We start from the raw sequence: 21795 nt of genomic DNA, 5'->3' as shown, positions 1-21795 counted from the left end.
TATGGGGTATTGTGTGTAGGTGGATGATATATATATATATATATATATATATATATATATATATATATATATATTTTTTTTTTATCCATTTTAATATCAGGCTGTAACACAACAAGTCAAGGGATATGAATACTTTCTGAAGGCACTGTACATTTCAATATTGACATAACACAGGTAATTTTATTGGGTTTTGATGCAAAGTCACACGGGTCCTTATTTGTTTAAATGTCAACTGCAGTAGATGCTGACACGGAAGTCTTCGCCTTTGTGCTCTTTGATGCGTAATGTACAATGATTGAATTCCTCTGACTTTTGCATGAGAACTTGAGATTTGAATACTGACATGTTAACTATAACACACAAGCTACCCTACTGTACACATTATGGAACAACATCAGAGTGCAATGCTAAACTGCCAAACTATGACAGCGATTAGCCTGGCTGTAGTGGAGTCTAAGTTACTTCTCTGGCTGTATCAGTGATGTTGCTCTTCTTTTGTGAGAGGAGGGGAGTTTATCACCAGTGACAGTGGGCACATAATTAGCTACATCTGAAGGCTCCGATCTCGGGCCAAGATCTGGGTCACCTCAGCCCTTGGGGCCCGTCCATTCCTCTGACCCTTGACCCCTGAGGCCACTAAAGCTTTAGCCACAGTCGATCAGCTTCTATAATGAGCCCTGGACTCTTACAGATGTACAGAGTGGGAGCAAGGCAAGGAGACAAGAGAGAGTGGGAGAATGAGGTTTATTCAGCTGGAGATGGATGCTGCTGCCCCATTTAGTAGCTGTGTCAAGTACTCCTCTCTCCATCCCACCTCCTCTCTCATTCTGTCTTTGTTACTCTCTCACTTACTTGTTTCTTCGCTCGCTCCTTCACGCTCTCTCTCTTTTTCTCAATACACAAAAAGGGGGAATTGTGTCATCATAGGTATGTAATGTTTGGAATAAATGCCCTGAATCCATCAGAGTGCTATGCCATTGTGTCCTGTTTAGCTGTCTATTTTTGGTCTTTCCTGAAGAAACTGTTTTTTGCTGAATCAGTTCTCAACTGGGGAGAGACACAAGAGTTACTAAAAAGTTGCTAAGTTGTGTAGAAAAAAGTAAGTGTCCCTAAAACTTTGATAACCCTAGAAGCGCCAACCGGTGTCAAAAACGTTGTAATATCTAAACATTTTTTTATCCTAAAATTGTAGGACTTTGTCAAGCAACTAGTTACCCCCTCATTTGTAGATATTTTTACCAAAAAGAAGAACCCAACTCAGTCCCAATTCCATCTGAAAGATGAGATTCTCAACTTGGTATAGAGCAGGGGTCTCCAACAGGTAGATCTCAAGCTACCATTAGCTCACAGTCAACCTATGAGTAACTTGCCAATCAGTTCTGAAAGTACGAGCATTTTTTTATATTCCAACTCCTAGCCAATCAAAGCAACATTGACATTATCTTACCCCTAAAAAGCCAAACATAGCACAATATCTGCCAATTAATTTCCAGCCAGATTGCTCCTCTCTGTCTGTTTGGTGCACGTGTTTATCTATCACGCTATATGTAGCCAGTTAATGATAACCATCGTGTGGGTAGACAGAAAGATTTTCCCCAAAACCTTCAAATTAAATGTTAACTGCAAAGTAGGTTTACCTGGCAGAACTATATCATTATTATTTGTATCAATTGGGTGGTGATTGTTTTGAGTGTAGTAGGTGTAACAGTAAAAACACTAGACTGACACATCCCTCTCTTGCTAGATTCGCAATTAAGGGGGAATTATAATTAATAAAAAATTATATTTTTTATTACTATGATCATGTCTTCTGATATGATTTAAGAATTGACATGGACTCAGAACATCTATTTTAGTTGTTTCTCTATGAATAATTGTAAAATTAAATATTCCCAAACCAGGAAAAATAAAACTGAGAAAAGAGAATTCAGGAAAAGAAAAACATTATTTTATGGGGCCCCCTTAGAGTTGTTTATTAACCATTATTTTACCAGGTATATTGACAGAAAATACATATCTTGTACACCATGGACCCAGGAAAGAGTTGCAGGGTAAAGGAGAAGAATGTACCCCTGGTATAGAGGCATTGACTGGAGGCTAATATGTATTTATATTTTTGAGTTACATGGGCAAAAATATGGGTGCAACTGTAGAACTGCAAATTGACCCAGAAAGTGACCACCTACTAGGCATAGACTTCAGTTCGGAAAATATTCAGACCCCTCGACTTTTTCTACATTTTGTTATGTTACAGCTTTATTCTAAAAATTATTAAATTTAGATATTTTTTCTCATCAATTTACACACAATACCCCATAATGACCAAGCAAAAATATATATACATAAGTATTCAGTATTCCATATTTTCATAAGTATTCAGACCCTTTGCCATGAGACACGAAATTGAGCACAGGTGCGTCCTGTTTCCATTGATCATCCTTGATGTTTTGACAACTTGATTGGAGTCTACCTGTGGTAAATTCAATTGATTGGACATGATTTGGAAAGGCACACACCTGTCTATTTAAGGTCACACAGTTGATAGTGCATGTCGGAGCAAAAACCAAGCCATAAGGTCGAAGGAATTGTCTGTAGAGCTCTGAGACAGGATTGTGTCAAGGCACAGATCTGGGGAAGGGTACCAAAACATTTTTGCAGCATTGAAGATCCCCAATAACACAGTGGCCTCATGAATTCTTAAATGGAAGAAGTTTGGAACCACCAAGACTCTTCCTAGAGCTGGTCGCCTGGCCAAACTGAGCAATCGGGGGAGAAGGGCCTTGCTTAGGGAGGTGACCAAGATTCCGATGGTCACTCTGACAGAGCTCCAGAGTTCCTCTGTGGTGATGTGTGAACTTTCCAGAAGGACAACCATCTCTCCAGCACTCCACCAATCCGGCCTTTATGGTAAAGTGGCCAGACGGAAGCCACTCTTTAGTAAAAGGCACATGACAGCCGGCTTGGAGTTTTCCAAAAGGCAACAAAGACTCTCAGACCATGAGAAGCAAGATTCTCTGGTCAGATGAAACCAAGATTGAACTTGTTGTCCTGAATACCAAGCGTCACTTCTGGAGGAAACCTGGCACCATTCCTACGGTGAAGCATGTGGTGGTGGCAGCATCATGCTGTGGGGATGTTTTTCAGCGGCAGGGACTGGGAGACTAGTCAGGATTGAGGAAAAGATGAATGGAGCAAAGTACAGAGAGATCATTGATGATTAACAAACAGATTACCGACCATTTCGAATCCCACTGTACCTTCTCCGCTATGCAATCTGGTTTCAGAGCTGGTCATGGGTGCACCTCAGCCACGCTCAAGGTCCTAAACGACATCATAACCGCCATCGATAAGAGACATTACTGCGCAGCCGTATTCATCGACCTGGCCAAGGCTTTCGACTCTGTCAATCACCACATTCTTTTTGGCAGACTCGACAGCCTTGGTTTCTCAAATGATTGCCTTGCCTGGTTTACCAACTACTTCTCTGATAGAGTTCCGTGTGTCAAATCGGAGGGCCTGTTGTCCGGACCTCTGGCAGTCTCTATGGGGGTGCCAGGGTTCAATCATCGGGCCGACTCTCTTCTCTGTATACATCAATGATGTTGCTCTTGCTGCTGGTGATTCTCTGATACACCTCTACGCAGACGACACCATTCTGTATACTTCTGGCCCCTATTTGGACACTGTGTTAACTAACCTCCAGACGAGCTTCAATGCCATACAACTCTCCTTCCGTGGCCTCCAACTGCTCTTAAACGCAAGTAAAACTAAATGCATGCTGATCACTGCCCGCACCTGCTCGCCCGTCCAGCATCACTACTCTGAACGGTTCTGACTTAGAATATGTGGACAACTACAAATACCTAGGTGTCTGGTTAGACTGTAAACTCTCCTTCCAGACTCACATTAAGCATCTCCAATCCAAAATTAAATCTAGAATCGGCTTCATATTTCGCAACAAAGCATCCTTCACTCATGCTGCCAAACATACCCTCGTAAAACTGACCATCCTACCGATCCTTGACTTCGGTGATGTCATCTATAAAATAGCCTCCAACACTCTACTCAACAAACTGGATGCAGTCTATCACAGTGCCATGCGTTTTGTCACCAAAGCCCCATACACTACCCACCATTGCGACCTATACGCTCTCGCTTCAAACTCGTCGCCAAACCCACTGGCTACAGGTTATCTACAATTCTCTGCTAGGTAAAGCCCCGCCTTATCTCAGCTCACTGGTCACCATAGCAGCACCCACTTGTAGCACGCACTCCAGCAGGTATATCTCACTGGTCGGTCACCCCCAAAGCCAATTCCTTCTTTGGTCGTCTTTCCTTCCAGTTCTCTGCTGCCAATGACTGGAACAAACTGCAAAAATCTCTGAAGCTGGAAACACTTATCTCCCTCACTAGCTTTAAGCATCAGCTGTCAGAGCAGCTCATAGATTACTGCACCTGTACATAGCCCATCTATAATTTAGCCCAAACAACTACCTCTTCCCCTACTCTATTTATTTAGCTCCTTTGCACCCCATTATTTCGATTTCTACTTTGCACATTCTTCCACTGCAAATCTACCATTCCAGTGTTTACTTGCTATATTGTATTTACCTCACCACCATGGCCTTTTTTTTGCCTTTATCTCCCTTATCTTATCTCACCTCATTTGCTCACATTGTATATAGACTTATTTTTCTACTGTATTATTGACTGTATGTTTTGTTTATTCCATGTGTAACTCTGTGGTGTTGTATGTGTCGAATTGCTATGCTTTATCTTGGCCAGGTCGCAGTTGCAAATGGGAACTTGTTCTCAACTATCCTACCTGGTTAAATAAAGGTGAAATAAAAAATAAAAAATACCCAAGAAGACTTGAGGCTGTAATCGCTGCCAAATATGCTTCAACTAAGTACTGAGTAAAGGATCTGAATACTTATGTAAATATAATATTTAAGTTTTTATTTTTAATATATTTTCTAACATTTCTATTAAAAAAACAGTTTTTGCCTTGTCATTGTGGAGTATTGTGTGTAGATTGATGAGGGATAAAAACAATTGAATACATTTTAGAATAAGGCTTTAACGCATCAAAATGTGGAAAAAGTTAAGGGGTCTGAATACTTTCCAAATGCACTGTATATGTGACTTGCTCTATCATAATCAGTCACTTTGTCCCCGAAACACAGTTTTATACTGTGCTGGAAAGAGGAGAATGCTAGCTCTCTAATGAGACCAATATAATCTATCTAGTCCAAATATCAAGTGAGTTACGCGCCATTACCTGCTGATTTGGCACCAAATGTTTTAGAGAAAAACACAGTCAAAGTTTGCATTTACTTTTAAGACATTTACTCAAATAATTAATAAGAACTATTTACTTAATACCAAACACAATACATGAAATCCCTTGACATGAGTGCCCATGTTCTTCTTTTTCTCACTCAGTCAATCTCACTTACACACTAATTCTCTCTCTCTCTCTCTCACACACACACACATAGAGGCTACATATAATTACATCTTGCTCTAACTATACAGACAGTGTCTGTTTGCATCGTTGTTGCGCACCCACATGCATGTATATGCATACACGTGCACATGTATACGTGCATATGTACAGTATATGTGTGCATGTGTATACGTGCAAACGCTTGCACATATGATTGTAGACATACACGCAACAAAATGTATTGGCTACATTCACTTGTTTTCACACATATGCGCATGTGCGTTCGCGCACATGTACATGGACATCATGTGGACATAGTTTTGAGATAGTGGATGATTCGCTGAATGTCCTCGTAGGACAGCACCCGTTTGCTGGCGAGACGACCCCGATACCTCTTCTTCCTTGGAGCCACACCATGTTCCTTGTCGAACTTTATCACTGCAGTCAACTTTTTGTGGAAATTCTGAAACCAGAAGAGAACTGATTTAAAACATGCCTTTAATATGTGCTGAAAGGCACTATGTATTCTCAGCTCTTGTATTTCTATTCATGATACAGCCTACTACCTCATGAACTTTTGAATAATGTTGCTGCCCCAATAATAACAGAAACATCAAGAAAACTAACGCTTGTAAGAACTTGAATGTTTCTCTGCAGATTTGCTGGCTATCAAGGAACTATGATGTCCTCTGTTTGGTTTCTTTTTGTTTTCTCCTTTTCGACTGTATCCGTGCAGAGGTTAATCAAACCTGCGATCTTGCCTATGAGCACTAGATGTTTTCATCTATAAAATAATTATTTAACACACACACACGCACCACAATCAGTACACACACACTTTTTTAACTAGTATTGTAGATGGGTCATGTTTGATATAAAGGTATGGGAAAATGTCATACACTGAACAAGAATATAAATGCAACATGCAAAAATGTCAAAGATCTTACTGAATTACAGTTCATATAAGGAAATCAGTCAATTGAAATAAATACATTAGGCCATAATCTATGGATTTCACGACTGGGCATAGTTCAGAGATACGATAACAAATGTTAGGCTGGGTATCAGTCAAGTAAGACCTGATGAGAATGATGATATGTGCCCTAGCCTACCACACAAAGGCACTATTGATTTATGTTCCCTGGTTGACACAGACATGCTCAGGAAAGTGATACCTGCCTTCTCGATCCTATCCCCACCAAAAATAGTTTTTAATTGCATATCTGAAGAAGTGTAATCCACTTCACTAAAAACTGCTATGGTGAAACTCCTTCTGAAGAAAAGTAATCTAGATTCTTCAGCTCTTAGATATTTTTGGCCAATCTCCAACCTTAAGCAAAATTCTGGAGAAATTGGTTTTAAAACGGCTGAATTATTTTGTAATTTGAACATTTCCAATCTGTTTTTTGGGCCCACTACAGCACAGAGACATCTTTAGTTAAAGTGGTAAATAATCTTAGAACCAACACAGATGCCAAACAGCTCTCTGTCCTTGTACTCTTGGATTTAAGTGCTGCATTAACCTGGAGAGGTTGGTTGGCCTCTCCGGTCCAGTTCTAAATTGGTTTAGGACTTATTTAACCAGTAAAGAGTTTTTTTGTCACCCTTGGTGAACATAACTCAGAGAAAATACATATCACATGTGGCGTTCCACAAGGTTCGATTTTGGGTCCGGTACTGTCCGGTTTATATACTGTATGTTACCCCTTGGCAGCGTTGTCAGAAAGCACAGCATTTATTTTCACTGCTACGTAGACGATACACAACTTTATATTTCTTTGTACCCAGAGGATTTCAGCTCCACAGATAAATTATTAGACTGTATTAGTGATTTAATACTTGGATGGCTCACAACTTCCTCCAGCTAAATCAATGCAAGACCGAGGTACTTATTGTTGGAGCCAAACCACAGAGAGAGAATCTGGCCGCACATTTTAATTCACGGGTAATAAAGATAGAACACCAGGTAAAAAAACTGTTATTTTAGATTCTGAACTCAATTTCGAATCACACATTAGCAATGTGACCAAAATAGCTTTTTACCACCAGAGGTACATTGCCAAGGTGCGGCCGTTTCTCTCTCAAGCTGATACAGAGACTCATCCATGCTTTCATTAAAAGCAGGCTTGACTACAGTAATGCTCTCCTGTCTGATCTACTGAAGAAAGCCATTGGTCATCTGCAAAACATACAGAATGCTGCAGGAGGGGTACTGACCAAGACCAGACAGAGAGCACACATTACACCGGTTTTAAGGTCTCTGCACTGGCTGCCTGTGAGTTTTAGAATTCATTGTAAGATTCTTTCATTGGTTTTTAAATCAATCCACGATTGTGCACCCCAATACATGTCAGACATGGTTTTAAGTTATGTCCCTCAGGTCCTATGGCACTGGCCTTTTAACTATCCCAAATCCTAGGACCAAGAGGCATGAAGAGGCAGCTTTTAGTTAATATGCCCCCAGCCGAAACGGTGGACATTTTTAAGAGATCTTAAAACACACATTTTTAGCTTTGCTTTTCCTTAGGGTGCTTTTTAGTCATTCAGTATTTATTGTTATTGTTTTTTACCCTCTTATGTTTGTTGTGAAGTAAATATTAAAGTTTTTATTTTCATTGTTTTTATTCATTTTTTTCCTGTGAAGCACAATTTGTTGCATTCCAGGTCTGAAATGTGCTGTATAAATAAAGCTTGATTTGATTGGATCTGGGCAGGGGTGTACTTGGCAGCCAGGCCAACCCACTTGGGAGCCAGGCCCATCCAATCAGAATGAGTTTTTCCCCACAAAAAGGCTTTATTACAGACAGAAATACTCATCAGCACCCCCCACACACCCCCAGACGATCCCGCAGGTGAAGAAGCCGGATGAGGAGGTCCTGGGCTGGTCTGAGGTCGTGAGGTCCTGGGATGGTCTGAGGTCGTGAGGCCGGTTGGACATACTGCCAAATTATCTAAAACAACATTGGAGGCAGTTTATGGTACAGAAAGTAACATTAAATTATCTGACAACAGCTATGGTGGACATTCCTGCAGTCAGAATGCCAATTGCACGCTCCCTCAAAACATCTGTCACATTGTGTTGTGTGACAAATGTGCACATTTTTAAGTGGCCATTACACAAGGTGCACCTGTGTAATGGTCATGCTGATTAATCAGCTGCTTGGTATGCCACACCTGTCAAGGGGAAGTATTATCTTGGCAAAGGAGAAATGCTCACTAACAGGGATGTAAACAAATCTGTGCACAACATTTTGGAGAAATACAGTTTTTGTGCGCATGGTATACTTGGGATCTTTTATTTCAGCTCATGAAACATGGGACCAACACTTTAGATGTTGCGTTTATATTTTTGTTCAGTGATGATGGTCATTTCATGCATTTATGTAACCAGTCTTTAGGACAAATAGGACAAATATAAGCACCCATCATGCACGCATGCATACATACACAGAAACACAGACAGACAGGTCCCATAAGTTACTGCAAATGTTTTATGCGCTACACATTCCTCATCTCTTGCTCGCTCTCATGCGTCCACACACACACACTCACTCAATTACACCCTCACCCACTCAATTACATACACACACAAACACACAAGTCCCATAAGTTACTAGCTACATAGCTAGCTAGGTTGCATGGGCTACACATCCCCCCTCTTCTCTCTAACTCTCTCGCTCCCATGCCACACATTTACTCAGTCACACACACACACTTGGCTTTACTATAATAGCAAGCTAGCAAGTCAGTTTACTTGTGCCTTATCACACACACAAACACAGACACTGACAGATAGGCAGACACAGAAACACGCATACATTACCCTTTACTCACTCACAGCCAACTAAACTTGACTAATAGTTGAATGGCAAGCACTTACCATTGGTGAGTTAATTCATCTGGTCACTTTTCTTGACCATCTCCTCATGGATAAAAAGCAAATAGTAGGGCTTTCTTTGTTGGTCTTGCAAGTGCACCTGAACTCGTGAGCCTTTTCAATTTCTTTCCCAGCATCACTGATATATTCCCCGTTGACTGACTGAAGCGCTGTAATTGACGGATCCACCATTAACGGGGGTCTTCCTCGGTTGCCTCCTCAAGGGGCTCGGCCTCGACTTCGGTGAGCTCGTTTGAGTAGCTGTCTGCGGAGTCGCTGATGGTGACGCTCTCCGGCTTAGTGTCAACAAGTAGTTGCCAATAAGTTGACGCCACTGATCGTCTGAACCAGTTCCCAGCACAACATTATTATATAAAAATGTCGATTTCCGATTTCTCTCTCTCCGGAATCCATCGATGCAGTAGCTAGCTAAGGTGGCAGTAGTAACAGTGTGACTATGTGTGATGGGTTTTGAAGTGCGAGAGTGTAACCTGAGGTACACTTTGTTGTTCCATGGTTGATACGTTACAGTAGCTTTTGATTGGGCAAACATGAAAATGAACCGATTGAATAGCCTATTGTAGCTTGATTCAAAATATATAGCTAGCTAGCTAGTTTGTAATTCATTCATGATTTCGGAATAGGGAAGGGTTGTAATAGTGCAGTTAAGATACAGCCGTGAAAGCCTGCTATATTGCAAGCTAGCATCCAGCGGACCAATGTGAAAGTGCTTCGTTGCTATGTCTCTTCCTACATTTATAAGATTAAAAACTATATTTATACTCTGAATTTGGCAATAATACATACAGATTATGAAAGCAAATACATTGTTTTGTTAAAACCAGATGAAACCCCAACAGCGACAAATGTAAATGTTAACAAAAACACCATTTATATCCAAATTAAGCTTTTGCGATTTCCGACGGATTATGATAGAGTGCATCACATATCCTCCGGGGGTTTAGTGGGGCTTCTACCTCATAGGTACCACCTGTTTAGGGGGTGCCAGAGGACTGTTGGTTATTGAATGCAATGACACACACACAACTTACTTTTTGTAACTTTTGTTGGATCCTTCAAATGTCTCATGATTTTGTCAAACAACTTGTTTTTTGTACATCTGTGTCCTTGTTTGTATTCTTTGCATCAATACGAACGTATTGGTTTTAGTAGTTGTGTTGACTGATGGAAGCATTTTCTTGAAGGAGTAATATTTAGTTGTACACACACAGTGGGGGGAGGGGAATTTGAACCTCTATCAGAGTGGTGCAATTCAAGCTCAATAGAGGCTGCACATCTTCATGTTATTTGTGTCCTAAATCTTCTGTTCATGTTCAAATACAAATACAATAGTACCATAGATTTAGTTGACATTTTTATGATTATTCCACTAAAATTCATATTTTAGTCATATTTTATTACAATATTGAAAAGACCGCTCATTAGCTATGACTGACATGCATGGAACAAGATGGAAGTCATTTTGGCTACCTGTGGCACTTTTCACAATTTGTGCCCCATATCAGGCACTTTCCGGGTCAAATTAACTCAATAATATAAATACGTATTTGGCCTCCAGTCGACATCTCTATACCAGGTTGGAAATCCCATCTTTCAGATGCAATTGGAACTGAATTGATTGCCCATGGCATTCTGAAGTTAGAGCTGAAAGTCTGATTGGGCACCAGCGCCCATATTGCCCATATCGGCTGCCATCTTAGGTCGTACCAGTATGTCAGATCAGATATATCAGTATATCAGTGCATTCGTAACAACCTAGTCTCTCGTTGCCAAACCTCCAAGATCACGTTGTTGACACACCTCCCTTGGAGGTCTGGAAAATGTTGTATTGCAACAAAGGTTTGAATGGTCCACTGGCTCCCAGCGCCAAGATTTTGATTGGATGTTACATTTCAAGAACCCTCACCCCGCACGCCCGTTGAAGGGGTGCTGTGTGTTATATGCATCCCTGTTTTTAGTTGGGGTAGTTGTTGCCTATGCTAGTTTCAAGTGCTAGTTTTCAAATTATCACATGTGGCCGACAGTCTGCGATTTATATTTATTTAGATTGGATTACTCTGGTAATGTCAAATGTCACAACACGTTCTAAACTGCTCTTGTGACAAACAAACTTTTTACCTTAGCAGCCATGTGGATGAATGGAGACATCTGCACTTTGCTACCACAAAAAAAATGTTTGTGAAGATTGCCCATTAATTAGTTTCTGTAAGGACTAAAAACACAGAGGCAGTGGGATAACCTCTTCAAGTAAGTAAATACATGTTTTTAATGTTAAAGTATGTATTATTAGCTAGCTAGCTGGCGACAGTAGGCCACGTTGAAGGCTAACTTAACTGATCGCTGTTAGCTAGCTAACTTTACACACTGTTTAACTAAGTGAATTAAATGTCATCAGCTAGCTAACTTCCTATGAGCTAGCTATCTTGATGTAATCATTGTACATTAAAAACACAGTCCAACTGCATTTGTAGATAACAGCCATGGAAGAGGGTGAAATTGCAGCTCCACCTGGCAGTAAAGGGAGAGTGTAGGCTATTGAATAGGGCAGGTCATTTTGTGGGAGGACATCATTAAAAGATTCTCCAGTTCCAGTCCCTAGAGGGGAAAACTTTGCAGACAGAGAGATAATAGCAACATAATATTCAGTGCTGTCTAATTTGATTATAATATTTTCTGTCCTCAGATATGGAAAGCTGTGAAAGCCTGTTAGCAGATGAAGAGAAAGCTCCCAATAAATGAGACTACGGGTATTTCCTATATGTTATATGTGTAGGTAGCAAATTTAGCAAATTATGTGTGCAAAAATACAGTTAAACATCACACACAATGGACAAATCTATTACAATTGGAGCAGGCCAACCCTGCTGGAGGTCTGCTGGGTGTGCAGGGTTCTGTTTCAGCCCAGCAATAACACACCTGATTTAACGTATAACATCAGATGAGTTTATAATCAAGTCTGCTATTGCTGGGCAGGAATAGAATACAGTAGATCAGGGATCAGTGGAGCAAGGTTGGTCACCGCTGGTATGAAGATTTGTTCACCTGCAATGATGCTTTAGTAATAATAGCCTACATGATACTAGTACTAAATTATCTATTGTTGTTTAGACCAATCTTTACATACCACAGTGGAGGCTGCTGAGGAGAGGATGGCTCATAATAATGGATGGAATGGAGTCAATGGAGTGGAATCAACCACATGGAAACCACGTCTTTGATGTGTATTATACTATTCCATTGACTCCATTCCAGCCATTATTATGAGCCGTCCTCCCCTCAGCAGCCTCCACTGACATACCAGTTAGCTTATTTGTACATTTTGAAGTGATAAAATGTGGATTCAAGTGTTTAAACTTGTTTTAATTGTTAAACTATTATAAATTAACTTGTGTCAATGTTGATTAATCACATAACACAATCCTGCAATAAAGAGGGGAAGGAGTTCTGTCTCTAATGTGTCTGTTTCTCAAATAAACACTTCATTTTTGTCTAGTTGTAAGATCTCAAATCTGTTTTATTTGCTTGTCACTCTCTCTCAGTATATCAGCTATGTCAATCCATTTTGCAGCTTATCATATGGCATGCATCACCAATGCAGCCATAGGCCTGCTGTATGATGGCATTACTGGCATTGTGGGCATCTGTCATCAAGCCGAGAATAGCTAAACTCACACATTGTTTACATGTTGAGCTATATACTGAGTATACCAAACATTAGGAGCACCTTCCTAATATTGAGTCGACCCACAAACCCCACAACCCCCCCACACATTTTTGCCCCCAGAACAGACTCAATTTGTCAGGGCATGGACTCTACTAGGTGCCAAAAGCGTTTCACAGGGATGCTGGCCCATGTTGACTCCAATGCTTCCCACAGTTGTGTCAAGTTGGCTGGATGTCCTTTGGGTGGTGGACCATTCTTGATACACAAAGGAAACTGTTGAGTGTGAAAAACCCAGCAGCATTGCAGTTCTTGACACACTCAACCAGTGCACCTGGCACCCACTACCATACCCCGTTCAAAGGCACTTAAATCTTTTTCACCCTCTGAATGGCGTGCATACATAATCCATGTCTCAATTGTCTCGAGGCTTAAAAATCCTTCTTTAAGCTGTCTCCTCTCCTTCATCTACACTGATTGAAGTGGATTTAACAAGTGACATCAATAAGGGATCATAGCTTTCACATGGATTCACCTGGTCAATCTATGTCATAGAAAGAGCAGGTGTTCTTAATATTTTTACTATTTTGTGTCTGTTCTCAATTAAATATTATACCAGTAGACAATGTATATGAGGCTAACAGATTTTGTACATCCCTTTTAAGTGATGACATATTTATTTTTTAGTTTTCTTTTTATTTCACCTTTATTTAACCAGGTAGGCTAGTTGAGAACAAGTTCTCATTTGCAACTGCGACCTGGCCAAGATAAAGCATAGCAGTGTGAACAGACAACAACACAGAGTTACACATGGAGTAAACAATAAACAAGTCAATAACATGGTAGAAAAAAGAGAATCTATATACAATGTGTGCAAAAGGCATGAGGTAGGCAATAAATTGAATAATTACAATTTAGCAGATTAACACTGGAGTGATAAATCATCAGATGATCATGTGCAAGAAGAGATACTGGTGTGCAAAAGAGCAGAAAAGTAAATAAATAAAAGCAGTATGGGGGTGAGGTAGGTAAATTGGGTGGGTAGTTTACAGATGGACTATGTACAGCTGCAGCGATCGGTTAGCTGCTCGGATAGCAGATTTTTAAAGTTGTTGAGGGAGATAAAAGTCTCCAACTTCAGAGATTTTTGCAATTCGTTCCAGTCGCAGGCAGCAGAGAACTGGAAGGAAAGGCGTCCAAATTAGGTTTTGGCTTTAGGGATGATCAGTGAGATACACCTGCTGGAGCGCGTGCTACGGGTGGGTGTAGCCATCGTGACCAGTGAACTGAGATAAGGCGGCACTTTACCTAGCATAGCCTTGTAGATGACCTGGAGCCAGTGGGTCTGACGACGAACATGTAGCGAGGGCCAGCCGACTAGGGCATACAGGTCGCAGTGGTGGGTCGTATAAGGTGCTTTAGTAACAAAACGGATGGCACTGTGATAAACTGCATCCAGTTTGCTGAGTAGAGTATTGGAAGCTATTTTGTAGATGACATCGCCGAAGTCGAGGATCGGTAGGATAGTCAGTTTTACTAGGGTAAGTTTGGCGGCGTGAGTGAAGGAGGCTTTGTTCCGGAATAGAAAGCCGACTCTAGATTTGATTTTGGATTGGAGATGTTTGATATGAGTCTGGAAGGAGAGTTTGCAGTCTAGCCAGACACCTAGGTACTTATAGATGTCCACATATTCTAGGTCGGAACCGTCCAGGGTGGTGATGCTAGTCGGGCGTGCGGGTGCAGGCAGCGAACGGTTGAAAAGCATGCATTTGGTTTTACTAGCGTTTAAGAGCAGTTGGAGGCCACGGAAGGAGTGTTGTATGGCATTGAAGCTCGTTTGGAGGTTAGATAGCACAGTGTCCAGGGAAGGGCCGGAAGTATACAGAATGGTGTCGTCTGCGTAGAGGTGGATCAGGGAATCGCCCGCAGCAAGAGCAACATCATTGATGTATACAGAGAAAAGAGTCGGCCCGAGAATTGAACCCTGTGGTACCCCCATAGAGACTGCCAGAGGACCGGACAACATGCCCTCCGATTTGACACACTGAACTCTGTCTGCAAAGTAGTTGGTGAACCAGGCAAGGCAGTCATTAGAAAAACCGAGGCTATTGAGTCTGCCGATAAGAATATGGTGATTGACAGAGTCGAAAGCCTTGGCCAGGTCGATGAAGACGGCTGCACAGTAATGTCTTTTATCGATGGCGGTTATGATATCGTTTAGTACCTTGAGCGTGGCTGAGGTGCACCCGTGACCGGCTCGGAAACCGGATTGCACAGCAGACTAAACAATAACATTGTTTAGTGCAAATCCAACCCTTGTTATTTAGGTACAGTATGAAAATAAGGGTGACAATTAACCTGCAGGAGATGAGCGTTATAGTTAACATTTTATGAAGTTGATTTAAATGTATTTGATTAATTTTAGCAATGTTGGTTACAAAATGATTTGCAGTTGTTCCCATGGACAGACAGTACATGGGTGCTCTATGAATCACTAGCGACTGGGCTAACACAGCTAACCTTTTAGGTCAATAATAATATGCTGTTTTTATTTGAAAAATGGAGAGAAATGTAACTACTGTAGCTATTAGCTAGCTAGTTAGTTATACCTAGGTAACGTACAAGGTTAGCTGACTTTTCTAAACACAAACCTCATTGTGACTAGATACTTTTTGTCCTTCATGCTAGCCTTCACAGTCAAATATCACTTCAGAAATATCAACATAAAAATATTGATATGGCCAGCATTGTAAACCCTTTCTCCCTTCTTGCTGCAGCTTTAGCTCATCTCGAAATAACAGAAATGCTTTGAAAACCAACGTGCTGCAAACACTAAAAGGTTTTGTCACCAGTGCTTGTTTTGTTGAATTTTTTTGTGCTCACACACTAGTCTGGTGAGCACTTTTGGAGATCCGCCCAAGCAAGCCATTTCCTTGTTTTGACATATTGTGAGACGTCACTGATTTACATCGAGGTTCGACCCCACTTTAGCTGAGTTCTGCCATGGAACTTACCCAGGCTTCCCGTTTTAGCGACGAGGCTAGTAAGAACCTAACTATTCCCGAAGCTTCTATTAGATCAAGCCATATGTAGCAAATTAGCAATTATTTTCTTTGTTGACCAAATTTGACACTCTCATTGACTTCCGTACAAAAATGATTCACTTTGTGGGCTTATTTTCGTGGACAGATTTTAGCCGGAGTAAACCCACTCACTTTGCCTCTTCCTCTCAGGTCAGATTAGCTAAATCGCCAATTTCTCAGCCTCTGAGTATCACAGAAGCACAAAACTTTCAATGAATAACAGAAAAAAGTTTATGACAAGTTGCTGTGGATGAAATTGATCAAAATAACATCAAATTTAACTACAAATGTGTGAACATTGAAAAAATATATTATTGATTATTTTATTATAAATATTTATTATTAAAAAAACATTGGAGGTGGGGAATTTAAACCATTTGCTTGTGTTACAAGAGATTCATAAAATGAAAAGTGCTACTGCTTGACAGACAGTGTCTCTGCTATCATTACCAATTTGGAGCTTTCAAATATATAAATATGTTGGCGCTTTATGGGTTCATAAGACTAAGTCTGGGTGGATTAGGGAGACAACAGAGGTAGTTACACATCTCTTTGTAGCAACTCATAGCTAATTGTAAGAGCAACGGGATGTCAGAATAAACAGAGAACATGAATAGTATGGCACCATAGTACGATGCCCTATGTAGCAAATACTGTACAGTATGTTACATCTCCCTATATGCATTGTAGACACTACTAATAGGCCTATTGGTATTATTTCTGTGATCTAAGTAGGATGGTTTTTCGGGCAGATGGCAGTTTGCAATCTAGGGCAAGGAACCTCTCATCTCTCACACAGTTGTATACCATTTAAAGGACCAGAACCAATAATGGGAAACTATTGCTCACTGTAGTCTAAATCAACATGAACTATTTCAAAAGTTGCCTTGCAGGATAACGAGATGAGATCAAATGATCAAACCTGTATATGAGACAAATCTGCACAGGCATTATCAAATTTCTCCTGCACCATAGAAAACAAATGATGTTTAGCCTTGTGATTAATTAGAAAATGTTCAGGGTGTAAACCAAACAAGGTTATTTACGGTGTCCTACTAATACCTCAAAACTACTCAAAGCAACCCCCAAATACCCAAACAACCCAGTTACCATTTCCATATTTAGCGATACAAGTGGTGAAGGAACGATGGGATTTTTCTACAGCGCAGAATGTTTACACTTTATTTCAAGGGCAGGTGTGGTTTCATGTCAATATCCAATAACAATGACCACAGTTGGAGCATTTTGAGAGGTATGTCAGTTTTAAAGTCATTATCACCTCTTAAACTGCAATGTGGGTTTACTTGTTATTTATCTACAATTGTTTACATTTTGGGATTTAGGACTGAACTCACTTTCTATAATTCTTTAGTTTTCTGCTTTTTCCCATGGCTGTGTTTCAGAAACAAGTTTCCTGTTGGGGAATGCCCAGATAGTGGAATGGCCGGTGGTATACAGTAATGACGGGTTTTGTAAGCTGTCGGGGTACCACAGGGCAGAAGTCATGCAAAGGAGCAGTACATGCAGGTAAGAACTGGGCCTCTGTCCCTGTCCTGTCATTCATTTATTTCCACTGTTCACAGACGCTTAACACATCCACTGACGGTTTGCACATGCATGTAATGTGAGTTGACAGTGGGAAAAGGACTAAAGCAGGTCATTACACAGTCCAGTTTTAGTACACACAAGGTATATGTAGAATATCCAACTGCTCTGTGATCACTTTTTTTTTTAAACAGTTGAATAAAAAAAATGTGTTTTAATTATAACCCATTTGCTGTAAGGTTTTATCCTTTGATTGATTGGATTCATAAAGCATTCATATAGGCTTCGTAAGCACTGCATAAATCACAAATCATCTATAACCTTATTTCATGCTCTATAAAAGATTAATAAATGTAAACAAATAAATGTATGTCACATTATGAATACAGCATGATATACAGTTATAGATGATTTGTGAAGCATCTATGTAGTGCTTATATTCCTGACCCCTTCCACACATGCTTTTCATTTCATTTTTTATGTTTACAAATCTGTAAACAAATACACTGAGTGTACAAAACATTAGGAACACCTTCCTAATATTGAGTTTCACCCGCTTCCCCCATTTTGTCCTCAGAACAGCCTCAATTTGTTGGGGCCATGGACTCTACAAGGTGTCGAAAGCGTTCCACAGGGATGCTGGCCTATGTTGACTCCAATGCTACGCACAGTTGTGTCAAGACGGCTGGATGTCCTTTGGGTGGTGGACCATTCTTGATACACACTGGAAACTGATGACCGTGAAAACCCCAGCAGCCTTGCAGTTCTTGACAAACTCAAACCAGTGCGCCTGTCACCTACTACCATACCCCGTTCAAAGACTCTTACATTTTTTATCTTGCCCATTCACCCTCTGAATGGCACACACATATTTTTAAATTGTCTCAATGCTTAAAAATCCTTTAACCTGTCTCCTCCCCTTCAGCTACACTGATTGAAGTGGATTTAACCAGTGACATCAATAAGGGACCATAGCTTTCACCTGAAATCGCCTGGTCAGTCGGTCATGGAAAGAGCAGATGTTTCTAATGTTTTGTACACTCAGTGTATGTATGCAAAAAAATATTACTGACAATGCTGAACAACTTCCTCTGTGGATAATACTTGATAATGCGTGTGCAAATTGTGCAGTTATAAGCTGCTGCTGTTTTAACACTTTGTGTTTCCCTCTCAAAGAACTCATGAAACAGTAATGGTAATTGCGTCTCTGTCTGTACTTGGTGGAATGTTCAGTACATTTGTATAGTATTATCTAAGGTTTCTCTGCTCCAGTCCTGGGGGCCCCGTATACAGGATTTAATATTAACGAATCACTCCGATTAAGAAGGCTCAATTGCATGGCCGAAACAGCTGGCTTGTCCTTGTATATAAGCAAGGATTGGCAATTTAACAGTCTAACATCAGCTTGCTTGTGCTGAGGTGGGAGGGGAGGCGTTATTCATACTGTATAAATAGTAACTTTAATGGATTATAAACTGTTGGAGAGGAAATGGTGAGATATCTTTGACGCGATACATTCTCGATTTAAAGTATTTTAATTAGAGTGTCCTGCACACTTGTAATGCCCAAAGGAGTGGGATTTGCTGTCATGCAGGAGATGAAGCGTTAAATTGTCCCCATGAAATTTACAACACCCCTCCCTCCTCATTTTTGCCATGTCTTGATGTCAATGCATGCTCACAGAACCAAATAGATACTTTGACACATAGCAAGAGTGCTTACATTTATTTACTGAAGCTGGGCACACTGAACTTGCAGACACTGACAGTACTGAGGCTTCTGAAAATAACCCCCACATGCTGCACACTGTTCTTCCTAAGAAATAGACAGACAAAGATACAAAAGCTGTTGCTATGGGGATATCGGCCATAAAAATACTTTATTTTTCACCTGATAATGATCAGTGTAACCAGAATGATAGGAGATCAAAGTTGGAGAGGATGGGAGGGATTGAAGGAAGTGGCTTTAATTTGTAGACTTAGGCCTAGATCAGATCAGTGTTATCCGGCGGTAACTGACAATCGCATAGCATATGATTGTTTTTTTTCTTTAGGCGATGTCGGAGGTATAACACGTTGGAGCTGTCAAATTGGTGAGCGGCTCTTGTGGTCATTGTCACGAAACCCCACCCATCCTTATATCCCACCCGTGTTGTACAGTGCCTTCAGAAAGTATTCACATCCCTTGACTTTTTCCACATTTTGTTGTGTTACAGACAGAATTTAAAGTAGATTAAATTGTGATTGTGTGCCACTGATCTACACACAATACCCCACATTTTTTTTAAATGAATACAAAATTAAAAGCTGAAATGTCTTTAGTCAATAAGTATTCAACACTTTTGTTATGGCAAGCCTAAATATGCTCAGAAAAAAATGTGCTTTACAAGTCACATAATTAATCGCATGGACTCCCTCTGTGTGCAATAATAGTGGTTAACTAGATTTTTAAATATTACCCGTCTCTCTATCCCACACATATACAATTACCTGTAAGATCCCTCAGTCAGATTCAACCACAAAGACCAGGGAGGTTTTCCAATGCCTCGCAAAGAAGGGCACCTATCGGTAGATGGGTCAAAAAAAAGCAGACACTGAATATCCCTTTGAGCATGGTGAAGTTATTGATTACGCTTTGGATGGTGTATCACTACAACCAGTCACTACAAAGATACAGCCGTCCTTCCTAAGACAGTTGCCCGGAGAGGAAGGAAACTGCTCAGGGATTTCACCATGAGGCCAACAGGTGACTTTAAAACAGTTACAGTGTTTAATGGCTGATAAAATAAAACTGAGGATGGATCAACAACATTTTAGTTACTCCACAATACTAACCTAATTGACAGAGTGAAAAGATGGAAGTCTGTACAGAATACAAATATTTCAAAACATGCATCCTGTTTGCAGTAAGGCACTAAAATAATACTGCAAAAAATGTGGCAAAGAAATTCACTTTTTGTCCTGAATTCAAAGCATTATGTCTGGGGTAAATCCAGCACAACACATCACTGAGTACCACTCTCCATATTTTCAAGCATGGTGGTGGCTGCATCATGTTATGGGTATGCATGTCATCGGCAAGGACTAGATCATTTTTGGGGGGGATAAAAATAAATGGAATAGAACTGAGCACAGGCAAAATCCTAGAGGAATACCTGGTTTAGTCTGCTTTCCAACAAACACCGTTCAGCAGGAAAATAACTTATAACTGAAGGCCAAATATACACTGGAGTTGCTTAACAAGACGACATTGAATGTTCCTGAGTGGCCTGCTGAAACTCAGTTGTAAGACTTGAACATGTCTGTCTAGCAATGATCAAAAAACAACTTGACAGAGCTTGAAGAGTTAAAAAAGAATAATGGGCAAATATTGTATAAGGTGTGCAAAACTCTTAGAGACTTACCCTAAAAGACAAGGGGATTCTAACATGTATTGACTCAGGTGGTTGAATACTTATCTAATCAAGATATATACGTATTAGTGTTTTATCTTTCATTAAAAACATTTTTTTTAGCATTTGTCTTCCACTTTAACAGAGTATTTTGTGTATATTGTAAGAAAAGAGACACTTAAATCAATTTTAATCCCAATTTGTAACAACAAAATGTGGAAAAAGTCAAGAGGTGTGAATACTTTCTGAAGACACTAAGTTCAGAACGAGAAAGTGTAGTCGATATAGAAAAAAATACACTAACATTCTAAATCATCAAACAAAATAATAAGGATTTATATCAGCCTAATCGAGGTGTTGCCTTGTGGTTTGAGGTTAAGACCATCTTCAACATTAGACATCTTCAGCTCCTCAATTTAAACACACTTTAATATTTTTTTCTGGGCCAGGTAGACAGCCTCTTGTTGGGGTAAATCTTCACCCTCTTGGCCCAAGCAAAAGGAAAACATATTTGGCTTCACCACGGTCAAAGAATATGCGATAGTCTGATTGAATGTTTTCAGAACTTTTGAAGAGTTCTGTGCATCCTTAAACTAACATTGTGTGATGATGTGTATAACTGGACACATCCACCACAGGCAGGGAGCAGCAAAGGGTCATCCGCAGAGCAGGTTAGGGTTTGATCAGGGGTACAATGGCAATAGTTTACATGGAGAAAATATTCTGATTTAGGCTTACCATAGGATGTTTAGAATTTGAATTTAATGT

General features: G+C 40.2%; 1 protein-coding gene and 1 long non-coding RNA gene across 3 annotated transcripts in view; one reads left to right on the top strand and one right to left on the bottom strand.

Moving 5' to 3' along the window:
* The window catches only part of kcnh5a (potassium voltage-gated channel, subfamily H (eag-related), member 5a), a 133187-nt gene that overhangs the window by 21015 nt on the left and 90377 nt on the right, over window positions 1-21795 (top strand). Inside the window, exon 2 of the mRNA XM_055872497.1 lies at window positions 17495-17618. Within this exon, the coding sequence (XP_055728472.1) occupies window positions 17495-17618 (124 nt within the window). The remainder of the gene's footprint in view (window positions 1-17494; window positions 17619-21795) is intronic.
* LOC129817356 (uncharacterized) lies at window positions 4723-10021 on the bottom strand. Of its 2 annotated transcripts, none has more exons than XR_008753698.1 (3): window positions 9330-10021; window positions 8273-8400; window positions 4723-5912 (listed from the first exon to the last, which is right to left on the bottom strand). It is a non-coding gene; the product is annotated as an uncharacterized LOC129817356 (long non-coding RNA). The 2 variants fall into 2 exon arrangements; XR_008753699.1 differs by having other exon boundaries at window positions 8284-8400; window positions 9330-10020.

This window comes from Salvelinus fontinalis, chromosome 20, assembly GCF_029448725.1.
Source record: "Salvelinus fontinalis isolate EN_2023a chromosome 20, ASM2944872v1, whole genome shotgun sequence".
In the NCBI taxonomy this organism is placed as follows: domain Eukaryota; kingdom Metazoa; phylum Chordata; class Actinopteri; order Salmoniformes; family Salmonidae; genus Salvelinus; species Salvelinus fontinalis.
The sequence above is the reverse complement of the archived record's forward strand: the minus strand, read 5'-3'. Positions and strand labels throughout refer to the sequence as shown.